Source organism: Aphis gossypii, chromosome 2, assembly GCF_020184175.1.
Source record: "Aphis gossypii isolate Hap1 chromosome 2, ASM2018417v2, whole genome shotgun sequence".
Taxonomy (NCBI): domain Eukaryota; kingdom Metazoa; phylum Arthropoda; class Insecta; order Hemiptera; family Aphididae; genus Aphis; species Aphis gossypii.
Genome location: NC_065531.1, coordinates 54769930 through 54783855, shown reverse-complemented (window position 1 = coordinate 54783855; position 13926 = coordinate 54769930). Strand labels below are relative to the sequence as shown.

General features: G+C 28.8%; 1 protein-coding gene across 4 annotated transcripts in view; it reads left to right on the top strand.

Annotated features, from left to right (window-relative positions):
* LOC114129000 (AF4/FMR2 family member lilli) overlaps window positions 1-13926 on the top strand; it is a 142021-nt gene that overhangs the window by 101350 nt on the left and 26745 nt on the right. For all 4 annotated transcript variants that reach the window (XM_050201653.1, XM_050201652.1, XM_027993617.2 and 1 more), the window contains one exon: window positions 1311-1416. In XM_050201653.1, the coding sequence (XP_050057610.1) occupies window positions 1311-1416 (106 nt within the window). The remainder of the gene's footprint in view (window positions 1-1310; window positions 1417-13926) is intronic.

Here is a 13926-nt window from a genome sequence, read left to right as displayed (position 1 = left end):
CCACTAACCAATTTAATGCCAAAACTATGTCGGAATATTTTCTTCCTGGAACTTAGAAGCCGTTGAGAGTATTATTTTTTGTTTTTTATTTTATAAATATATTGTTATTAACCATGAATACGTTCACATTAGGAAAAAGACTTATTATTAAATTTATGTAGATTATAGTGCTACAGCCTATGCAGGTTTAGGTATAACCATACGACATATAATACATTATAAATTATAATACATGCGTTGTTGTTGTATTACTCATCATCGTGTAACTGACACGAATATGGTTTATACGCGTGTAGTTTCGTCGATCGTATTTATGTTGGCAAAATTATTGTCATACTCTTTCGGTAATTATCTAACGGCTGTAATGTTTCGATGAACTGTGTGCGAGATTTGACCCTCCTATATATCGGCATCCGGCGAGTATACACACACATATATGTATGCACGTATATAGGCATGCCACCTGGAAATCTGTTCATGGCATATGTGTCAGGTGTGTACACTCTGTAGTGCGCTGGCAGCTGCCGATTTAAGAAAGGTTCCACCGACCACCACCACTACCACCACACCTAGCTGACGGTGGCAGCGTTATTCGTGGTCTGGGCGTCTGGCGAGTTTTGATGCTGTGGCTGCGGCTGCTGCTGCAGCGGTTGGGGTTAATCAGTGGATATGAAAAAAAGTCTTCTCTCGTCTTTCGGAGACCGCTCGCCTGGTGCAGCCGGTCCGCGGGGGCGCGTTTTTCGTTACACTACCTGTGGGATTCACCATAATCATTCGCGTACAATAGAAACATTACCTGTCTTTCGTACCAGATGTTTTCAACCTATATATATATATATATATATAATATGGGGTTTCTGTTGTCTAGCTATTACCCTGTTGGTATAGTTACACAATTAGGTATCTTTTATTTATTCACCCGTGTGTAGAGTGATATTATCACGAGTTTTGGATACAGTTTTGGAACACATAATATTATGCTCCACCTACCACACTGCGGGATCTTGGTGCGTTCATTATTGTATTGAGTGATGGACAACCGTTAGCATATGCAAATCTATTTGACCATCTGGTAAATCCCTTTGTATTATGTAGTGTTATATATATTATATAGTTTGCCAGGTGAAGTATTGACAGTGTTTTTGCTTCCGTTTATCAATATGTATACGTGCTTACGAGTATATACAATATAGAACAACAATATTTCTAACCCTTTTCACCCTTTCGTTGTCTTGTTTAGATGATAATGAATCTATACGCGACACACAAAGTACAGCTATATTCATATGAGTTTTTGTGTGTTTTTACAGAATGGAACGGGAAAAACAACGTGAGAAAGAAAGGCAATCCAGACAGCAACAAGTTTCCGAGAACAATGTCAAAGACAAGAAAGAACTGTTCGGCTCTCCAGTAAAGGTAATTTCTCGTTAATAATTTATGTTTCATGTCTTTATTTTTGTACTGTACTATCGACTCAATAATTGAGCATCTATATTGTACACATATAATAGTCGGTTGTCTGATTTGGGCGTGGTGTAGATTAGCTGTCCTTCCGGATGTTGCGAAGAACCGAAGAATTTAATTTCTCCGCTGCTCGGAAAAAATAGGCAATATACTTATATTATTATAAGCTGTTTTCACTGATATTAAGGGGGGAGAGGGACCTTGTTCACAGACTGCATGTATGAGTGTATATTAATACTAACGGAGCGCTCAAATATTATAGTGATATTACCTAGATTTTTTCTGTATTATTACTTTGGTGTTCCGATTTTTCAAACTGTTTCACTCGAACGTATAAATCTTGGTTAAAGTAAGATGTAATATCTAGCATATTTTCCGGAAAACATTTTCAATGCTTTTTCCGCATGACTGTATAACATGCAATAGAAATTAACACGTCGTTTTCGTATTGTATTCACCACAAAAACGTATTACAGGTGAACTATGTAGGAAATTAATTTATATCTTACAGTATTATCGTCGTGCGTTGGAGATAGTTTATCGACAAATTATTTTGAATATAATATTATATACGCGTCGTGCGCATACAACAGAAATTATAATAATTTAATTTTTTATAAACACAAACTACTAACTCTACAGAACAGCAAAATTGAATTGTCATACAGTAAAGTCTATATCTATATTAAGATTATAGCCTATATAATACATATAACTGAAATAGTTCCCATTATAATAAATATTTAATCTTGTACTGTCTGTTGTTATCAAAGGCTTCGGAAAGATGGATGCATGGAAATAATCTTCCTAAATGTTCAATAAAAGTCAATTTTAAAAACATTACTAATGATAATTTATACATTTATGTTATACTCAGAATTTCCTTTTTATAAGTTTTTCAAAAAACATTATCATGTAATCAGGGGTGTGGAGGTAATAACATACAATATACATTATACATAATAAAACTGCTTAAAGAAAATAATCGTTCTACTGGTGCAGATAAACAAAGATTTATATTGTACTAAATATATATACATATAACTATTTTATATCGTTAACTATAATTCAAATTGATAAGTATTAGAATTGTTTGTGGAAGGTATCTTATAATCAAAATATATTTAACACGGAGATGAAATGAAGTTTTATGAATCGAATATACATAAGACACGAGTAAATAGTATTATGTTAAACTAGATTTCTGCCCGTCCCTGATTTACACTATACATAATAAGTATAAGAGGAAGGATATATGTTGTATAATGTATAGTTATATTCATATGGTCTTATATGTAGACATTGCAGATGCGTGTGGTGGCCCTTATTGTACTTGTTTATCTATATTGCCGTCCGCGAGATTTCAGCCGGCCGTTGACCTATTCTGGTGTGCGATAGAAACAACGACGACACCCCCCCCCCTTACCCAAAGGATAATATACATCTATTGATATATTTATGTATAATACATGCTATTATGAAATACGATGGGTTGGATAGGGTTACACAAAAACGAGACGGCAATGTGCGATAAACGTATATTATATATACATATTGCTGCAGCTAGGGTTCAAAGGAATAAAATTTGTCTCGCGTATAAGTTATTACACACATAACAACCGGTTGACTATGGTGAGAGAGGTTTGGGGGTGGTGATAGGGTTGTGTTCGAATGTTATTTTATTTACCGTGGTAATGTCGAGGGTGGTGTTAGATATTCATCGACGAATACATATTTTATCCTTTCTTTTGAGCAAAATTCTTATTTTGTGATTTTATTATTTTAAATAAAAATACGCGTGCTCCTTAATATAGACGGGCATTATACCCCTAGGTATACTCGGTATAGTTTTATTTATCTGTATGCTACTCGTATGAATCTGGTCGTAGTAGTAATATTACATACGTTCGATAAACAGCTGACTTGCCGATTGTGCGTTTTTATAATGAAATCCCCTTCGACGACTCTACCGGTAACCACTATATACATACCTGCCTGCATAGTCTTATTCGTATTATTCGTATTATTATTATTTGTACGTATAAAATAAAACATTGCCGCAGCTTGCGACGAGTAGGTATAATATAGTACCTATATTATAGTTGCATAGGCCGTGCGCGGGATAAAATATATTCAGTGTTACGCGGAGCTCGCGATCTTTTCGATTTAAATAGGTACACACATTTATATTTGTTCTTTTCCGTCCTTGGTTGTTTTTCCTTCTTTTTTTTCTATGCAATAATGTCTCGAGTCCCTCTCTATCTCTTTTTTTTCTTTCTTTTGGCCATATACGAGTAGGTATACGACTATACGGTGACGACGTAGTAAAGTTATTTTGTCATCCCGCACACGTTCCACTCGTTTACAAAGACAGTAAAGTCGATTCCCAATCACATCGGCATATCGTATACATTATATATAATAAAATACTATGTATTTGCGATCTACTGTATGCTCTTCTGGTTCTCTGCACCATACGTATTACTACCGCTGTTGCCGTGCCATATGTTTAAAGTTATACATTTTACCTATAATATATACTGTAGCAATAATATATTATGAAATTAGACTCACTTCGTTATAAAAGTAAATTATATTTTTGCTTGAAAAAAATGTAAATCGAGCTGAAGGTAAACGTGAAATATTTTTTCATTTTAATATAATTGTATGAGCTATTATAAAAATTTGATTTATTCGAAAGTATCATCGGATTTATCAGCATTTTAAATTTTTAATAATTGATGTTCTATAATGTTTACTTGTAAAATAATTAAAGTATATAGGTATATTTTGAAGGCAGCAATGTTCCTCAATGGACCGATAGGCTGATAAAGAAGAAGAAATAAGATATAGGTATATTTTATATAGTTAGATTTTGATAAAAATAATTTGTTGTCATCATGTAATAACAATAATATTCGAAATTCGTTGGATCTTCCTATACCATAGACTATATGACTTAATTTACAAATGTAAATGAACAGACGTTAGTACATAATAGCCCACGATTGTTAATTTAAATATAATATATTGCTTCCAGAGCGTCCGTTATTAACTTGTATTTTATAGCCACATTTGCGTAGTTAAGTTATAGTTATTCTTTAAATTAATTGCTTTTAGTTGAATAATATTTCAATAATGGATTTAATCTGTCTTCTACGTAATATCCTTCATTGAGCACACAGGCAGCAGGAAAATGTATGTATTATTATTATTTGTATTATGTTATGTCGACCTAAATACATTACGCAATATTAATGATTATTATATACATAAACCACATTGTTCGAGACATTGCAGCGAACTCTGCACATTGAAATAACTTAATTGTAGGCGTTTGTTTTCTTTAAATTATTATTATTATTACTATTATCACTACATTACCACTACTATTGCCATAATGATATCCTTAAATAATTAATATACAGAGCTCGCATCAACCTATTCAATATGTATATTATACAATTTACAAATTTGTAAACGGTATTACAGCGTAAGGTATTTTTAGTTGTTTAAAAAATATTTTTTTGACACGAAATCACGGTAGAATTTTTCTCGAACATGTTTGAGCGATGGTGGTAGTATTCCCCTTGACCTACTACTAAACAATCATGGTGTAAGAATTTTTTTCTCCCTTGACTGTTATCTAATTATTATCCGCTGCTGCTGTTGTATTTGTCGTCAGTGGGGCGTGGCATATAAATTACTTTGTCTAATGCCAATTCATTTATACGAAACAAAGTTAATAGAAATGTGTCACGGAGACAACGTCCCCTTAATGTTATTAAAACCGGAAACCGTTTCCAAACTATAGAGGTAATTTTAGAGATTTCTGCTTTTAAGTGCAACTACCACGCGCCCGTCAGTAAATTTTGAGTGAATAAAAACCGTCTTCTCATTTGTTTTGCTTTCTGTCCTTTCTTCAGTGAAAAGGCGTTTCAGGATTGAGGTTTTTTTATCAGACTAATATTACAACGATAATCAGCTTAAAATGATAATAAAAAATTAAACTAAATGAATTGGCACGTTATATATACGGTAAACGTTATTGCGCGTATTTAGTCAATCACAATTTACCAATGGTATTAATTATTTTTATAACGACGGAAGATGTCTGCATTATTTGTACGGTAGAAATGATTTGAAGGTAATTCGATGTTATATCATGTGTTTTTTGATTTTATTAGTAAAAAAAAGTTCGTTTTTTACGTTACATACGCGTAAGTTAATTATGTCTATTATTCGATCGTGTATTTACTGGCATTGAGAACCATTATGTCATTGCAATTCACTTGTAGGTCATCATTGTTTTTCAATCTGTCGTGTTTCGTCTTCGAAACTTCGTTATTCATCACGATGTTCTAGTTAGAGATTGTGGTGGTAGCAGTTTATATGCCACTAGTCGAAGTGGGGCAATCAACCGACCACGAGGACCACCTTGTAATAGGTACTACAAATATAACACAAAATGATAAATCCATAGTCTAATTCAATTGTTGTTCATCATACACGCTGCACTGTTGTATACAATTATTGTTGTATGACAATATTTACAACTATATTTAAAACTAGAAATATTTACGGCCTATCTTCTTAATATATCATATTGTATATTGTGTTATAAGTTATAACTTATAAAGCATGAATTTATACTATTTTCCGCAGTTTATCCGATCTATCGCGGTAATAAATTTTAATTAAAGTTGTTTTAAGCTTTTAATTTTATAAAACTTGTATGCGGTATGTATACAGTCCATCGTGTACATTGTATGTGCATACGTATGCAAATTATAGTGATTATGCATTATATTATCACGTGTAGCATTCTGATAACTTTAATACGTGCAATCATTAGCTTTTGTTTTATATATTTTGTAATTCATTTATGTGGATTGTGGATAAATATATTTCACAGTACTTTAATATTTTAAATAATCTGTTCAAATTTAATCAAATGCGTGAAAATACGAAGATTTTCTTGAAAATCGAATAATATATTTTATTAAAGTATTTGGTGTACAATAATGTAGTTTAGTACGTCGTAATCGTAGATTTCAAGAAACTGCAAAAAAGTATACAGTATATTTTTCGTTTAATTTTTATTAAGTTTTGTTAGTACAGTATGTCTTTATTGTTACCTGCAACTTTATAGTTTGACCTGCAGGTTTTCCTCTAAATGTTAATTTTAGAGTATTTGGTGTCAAGGTATATTAAAGTTCATATATTATATTAAGTGTATAAATACGTATATAATATATTAATATAAATTCCAAGCAGTTATTAATAATTTAAATAATTAATTAATGGGAAATATTGATGACTTGTGATTGTGGTGCGAAATGTTAGCGTCTTGCAAGATAGACATCTAGATGTTTTAAATAATTATAATTACGTATTGCATTCTGAATAGTTATCATGATTTATTCATAATAAATTATGTTTGGGAAACGTTTAAAATTTAAATAATATTATCTGTAAATAATGTTATCCGCATTATGTGTTTGTGCAGTGTACATCGTCACGTGATGCCTCACTTCAATAATGTAATGATACAAAATTATTTTAATTCGCTGGTTTTCTACTGATGGCCGGTATGTACAGAGTGAGATTACGCCTGAGCGTATTTTTATTTTCTTCTCAGGCAACGATAGATGAAATCATTACCGTTAATTTTCTAAATAGATATCACAAACAGGCGTGATTAAAAAAAACCGCCTCCCACGCTCTGATAATGTTGTTGTAAAAATTATATTGTTAGCTTTTTCACCCCTTATGTCAAATAAATCCTGACTTGTGTACACTAAAGTATGATATGAACGACCATTAACCTGCTCTTGTCTTACGCATTTGCACACACAATCCCACTTGATTGCCTTATATCCGCACTGTTACAAAATTACAATGGCCTTTAATAATAATAATAATAGTAATAATACCTTGTTGTTGTTGTTGTTGTTGTATCATCGTCTATTTTAACTATAAACGTGTACCTATATAAGACTCATGAAGCGCAACAAATTGACCGATAAGTCTACTGTGACCTCTAAAGATAAGTATTGTTAAATGTGTTTATAGATATAAATTCATTTTATTTTTAAGTGGTTATTTTTTCATTTCGCGTTCGTAAAATTAAACGAGAAACATGTGACCTTGTCAGCGGGCTGCAACAACATTTAATGCGTAAATAATCAAAGGTCTTTCAACCCGAATAAAAAAACAATGGATAATAAAAATGTTTTCATATTTTAGGTTGAGTGATTCTTTTTTTATCATTTATTTAAATTCTGTTTTTGATTTGTGAAAACTACACGGTGGAGTAGGTAGAGTATTCTCTAACCGAAATCAAGCGTTTTAAAATATGTAACTTAAAGCTTATCCTTGTAGAGAAATTCTTCTAGTCTAGTTGCAATTTAGTAATATTCTTATTTTTGTTTTATCCTTTTTAATGTTTCTGCATCATAATTGCCTTAAAGTTCTAATTATATTATACATCAATACATCATAATATAATACATAAACACCTTCCACTTCCTAGTTTCTAATATTAACGGATTAAGTAAAACATTTTAGTGTTTTAATTTGCTCTAAAATTATTGTCCAACAAACAATTTACTCGACGTTTAACTACTATATCCACAGTGAATTTTGATAACTTTTTTGGGTAAAGAATTTCGTTTTTTTATATACGTGTGTTAATTCGTCTATTTTAAAGTAGGTAGTTATAAAGTTATAAAGTAAACAATGAAAATTGAAAAGCAAGAATACATGAACTATTAGCTATAACTATTATATCTCAAGAAATCTATATGTTCAGTTATATCGTACCCTTATCCGAATAATGAAACTTTACTATTTAAATAAAAAAAAACAACTTCTAATTTTTGAGAAGAAAATTTTAAGAACCTTTGAGCTTGTCGGTATAATGAATAATGACACATTTTTCTGAAAAAAAATGACAAATTTCCCAGATATATAGTAAGAGAAATTAGAAAAAATTTCAGTAAGTTGGTTAGCACGGATAAAATAAGTAGCGTTGGTATGTCTGATTAGTGATTACTCTGATTCAATGTAGTTTATCAAAGGGAAAAAGAAGAGACCCATGAGTTGTCCACGAAAAAGCTGGAAAGACCAGGTAAAGAGCGATGTTCAAAAAGTTAAGCCTGGAGAAAGTTGGCAAATTTTATCAATGAACAGAGATAAGTGGTAGGTAGGATATGTGATTGTCAGTAAGAGTTTAAAGGTCGTTTATTTGAAGAAGTATATGGAGATTATTTATAAATTTTTATGTGGAATTGTCATGGATAATTTAGTATAGAATAATAAGTTATAATCGAACAGTTTGAATAAACACGGTCTTTTCTAATAGGTTGAAAGAAAAAAGCTATTCCGTATCCTTATACGTGGTGCGTATACTCTCTCCGCTAGCATCAATTACTATGTTTATATATATTTGTGCTTCAAGCTTTTTCAAAGTCTACTTTAACCTTCGAGTCCTCGAAATGGTATAGTTAATCTGCTAGGTACGCGTTACTTTTTTAATTTATAATAAACCATACATATTTATTCTTTATTCCTACATTAATGCTTTACTTAATATATCACACCAGAGTTGCTTATCTTATTCTTGGATCGCTTGACATCCGTCACCCGGCATTAATTTCATTTCCCAAATTTCCATTAATTTCTCATAGTTATCAGCACGGTTTAAGATAGAATTCTATCATAAACTGTATCAGTTATCACAGTTATCAGTTATCAGTTATCAGTTATCACCAATATTACTATTTTAGCTAAAATACACGCACTCGCATACACGCCATGAAATAGCGTAACCAATCATACATGATTTTTGGTTTTTCCCGTAACCAATGAAAATTGCATAATTCCGTTGGTGAATAACATTATAAAAAAACATTACAACAGCGTATTCATGACTATATAGATACTATTAAAATATACGTATATGTATAGATTATTGCGAACGATTATCGTTTATCACTTATCGGATACTATTACCAGGATTATTTTTCTGTTACTGCAATTATCATTTAAAAACTTATTTTTATTTAATATATTATACCGTACGTTGTGCATAGTGCTTTAGAAATTTACTAAATTAAAATTATTATTATACAGTTATGTCAAGAATTTTGTTTATAATTGTTTTTATCGATTATGCAAAATTCTCTAACAAATTATTGGATAATATTATTAATAATAATCAATATTCACGTAAAAAATAAATAACTCATTAGAGTAATCAAAATCATCTATTTTTACCCGCACAAAAGCAAAATTTTGTTGTTTCTAATATTTCTATAATATTACAATATTATATTATTTTATAATATACATTGGTAATAATTGTGATAAAATAATATTAATATTATATACTTGTCAGAAATATTACAATAGTTATTATATAACCATGTAAAAAGAGCATTTGTTGGTAAATAAAAAACAAATAAAATATAATAATAATATTATAAATTTATACAGTTATACGGTATGGCGGCGTTTATTTAATTTATTATAGCATTGTAAAATCTAAAAGAATAAAAAAAGGTTTCAGTATTCCCCCTCTCTGTTACTCGAGCATATTAAATATTCAAATCTACCGTGTATGGTTTCAGAAACTGTTTGATATTTTTGAATTTCGATACTTGAATAATTACGATTTGTACAACTTTTTTTCCCCACCTAAAACTTTTTTAGGTGTGACACGTGTGTATATGTAGAGTGTGTAATAATATAATATGAACACATTGTTATTCTTCACGAGGACGGGGCGCACACAATAGATTACCAATAATGAAAATCTGAAAAACGTTTTACTATAAATCCTCAAACAATATTAGTTAATAATTATAATTTTTTTTTTCGTTTGAATATTATTTCATGTGGTATATTAATGATACATTGAAGGTATTTGCGTTCGACGTCTCAAGTAGGTAAACGCCATACGCTGAATTTGTCTATACTAAAATAGACTATTACTATAGATAGACGATGGTATACTTAATATATAATATGTGCATCACATAACATATTTTGTACGGATTTGTTTAACGTGCATTTACTTGTGTCATGTCGTCGCCTTGAAGAGTTGGTAGTTGGTACACATAATTATTTTGTTTCGTGTCGTAATTTTCACAATCTACAATAATTGCGCTATTTAATTTTGCGTTTTAATATTATTATATTATCTGGTATGGTCTCGATACTCACTGTTTTTATTGTTGTTATGTGTTTTTTGAAAAGTTATCGATATTTATAATTCAATTCAAATTGATTTCACGTTATACAATAATAAAAGCCAAAAGGTATATTATATTAGTTTGAATTATATGAGTATAATATTATTATATAAAAACTAGATAACTGCGCTCAATATAATATTATAGTCGGTACGCAAAAACAAAAAAGTGGTTTTCAAACGTCACCACCCATCGGATACAAAACGAGCTATTGTTATTACCATAATGGTCTTTTTCTTTTTTCCCTCACTAAGTTATTGAGTACCCATGATCTATATTATTTTATATCCCAGTTGCCGCGTGCTGTCATAGTGATGCATAGTGATTTCATATCGGAATTAATGGGCACTAATAAAATATAATCAATTTTCTCGACTTATATTATTAAAATAGTGAATATATAAATTATATAATGTGTATATCATGTAAAAATTAAATCACAGATTTTGTGTACAACTACCGATAACTCATTGTTATTATATTAATGCTACGTTGTCTCTTAAGAAATTATGGGTAAAATTACACAAAAAAAAAAAAAATCAATTTCCTTCACCTTGGTGTTTGAATCACATCATTCAAAGCGTGGGTACTGTATATATTTATTATAAACAAAATTGCAAGTATTGATTAAATTTGTAATAACTCTTTATTTTTCGTTAAAAAAATGTAGTGCATTTAATGTACGCATTGATTAGGTTTAGTATAAACATAATTGTTGAACTATATCGTACGGATTGTTTGTCCTAAATCATAATATTTATATCATTGTTTATTTAATGAACGAGCTCATGTTAAAATAATTCATTTTTTATAATACAGCTGATTTTTTGATTCGTTTTTTATTTTTGTGCAAGTTTGCTAACATTTTTTTTTCGATTCAAGATTGTTTGAATAATCAATTTTTATTAGACGTATTTGTTGGAAGTTACGCCATGTTAAAAATGTGTCTTTTAAAATATATCTATATTTTTATGATTTATTATGATTGTGTAATAAATACAAAATACATACCTACATATTATTAAATTAAAAAGAGTAAAGGAATTTTACAGGAAATAACGTGTTCACAATAAATTAGTATTATTAATTGATATATAGATATAGTTATTTCGTTTCGTTTCAATATTTCTTTTTATAATGAGTATCAATGTGTTTAAACATTGGAAATGCTTTTTAAATTCAAGTTTAATAGTGTTCTTTACAATTTAATTTGTATAATTATTAATTATGTATATTTGTAGCAAGAAATAGCTACATTATTATGTTCATTAATCATAAAATTATTTTTGTGCTATGGGTATTGTGTTTTTACTGTAAAAAATTAAAAGTTTTGCGCTATATTACTAAATTATAAAAGTAGACAAAAGTAGACTTGAATTAATTAACTAAATGTAATTTAAAATTAAATACTAGTAAGTTGTTATTTTATTTTTGCGGTTTCGCAGTAATTTATTTTGTGATGACTTTATTCATAAAATAAATATTACTTAATGAATACATTTAATCAAAATATATTACTAAACATTTTAGTATATTTATGTATTGACTGTGTGAATTCTGCAGTGTCGAGTGTATTATACTATATTTTTTAAAAATATTCTAAAAATTGTAGTTTAATATTATTTATAATAATATGAATAATTTTAATTTTAAGTTATTTATAAAATTAGTATATGAATTAATAAATTATAATGTGTAATTTTATTAACATAAAATTTATTTAAAAAGTACTTTGCGTATTTCTTTGTTCAATGTACATTTTTTTCTCGTTGACTTAATAACAAGTGATTTTATTTAATAGTTTTTATACAATATTTAATAATTTAATGAATACATTGTTTCCATTAATTAACTATATAAGTGCTTCATATTATTACAATCACGAGTTAGAAGTATAAAATTTCACATACTTTTAATTCAATAAATAATTGAACAGCTTTAAAATTTAATGATATATTGTAATAAATAATGACAGTTTAAAAAATTATTTCATCGTTAACTTACTTTGGACGCTTTAATTAACATACTGTCTACTAGTTAAAGTACGTATTAGTTGGTATACGTTAACCTATTGGACATTGGTTGTTTTATAGTAATTAGGTAATATGGTTAAAATCAATAAATCTCTTAATCTTGTCTAAATTTTACTTCTTAGTTCTTATTTAACAATGTTTACAATAACGTTACATTTCGTAAATATAATTTTTATACTATTTAGAAACAATGAATACGTTTTTTTTTTAATTTTAACACTTTTGTATATTTATTATTTATACTTATGGAACTAAAAAATAAAAACATTTTAACAATATAAATTTCTTTAACTTTAATAAGATTTGTCGCATTTACTATTTGTAATATAATTGAACAGTATAATCATTAGAACAGTTAGCTCATTTATAATTATTATGAATCTATTTTAGGATAATTCTTAATTTATATAACACTATTATAGTGTTACACCTGTAATAAGTGTTGCTTTTTCAAAATCGTATTTTTAAAACAATTAAAAAGTAAATATGTTTAGTTTTAAAGTTAAATTTGAAAGTAAAGTAGGAAAATACAGCGATAATCGTTTAAATGAATTTGAAAATAGTTATACCAAATAAATTTAGGGTTTTATAGACATCGATTATTATAAAAATAAAATATAAAATCATGAACATAATGTCTTATGTCATAACAATTTAAATAATTAATAGTAAAGTATTAGGTCAAAAGTATTATTAGAGTATAGGTTAACCTAATCTATACATTATTTATAATAATTATTGTTTTGTAAAACTAAAAACATAAAAATCTCTGAGTAAAGACATATTGTTAGTACCTAGGTACAATACTATTTTTTTTTACATAGCAAAAATAAAATAAAAACAATTATTTTGAAGTTGGTTCGAGTTGGTGATATTAAGTATTAAACTCGCGTTTATTTTCTCAAAATAATTATAATAATAATAATACAAATAATTTACATCAAATTTACACTAAGCGTCATCGTCGTCCGTATACTTTGTTATGTATTATTATTATAGGTAATAATTCATGAGACGATGTTCTCTCTGATATTGTTCTCCCACCAGTGCTAGTTTTGCGGTACCTGCACTACATACTGCAGCGTACCTACGGGGCGATATTATATATGTATATATTATATATTATTGTAAAATAATAACTCGTGACGTAAGAGAGAGGTATAAAAAAAGCG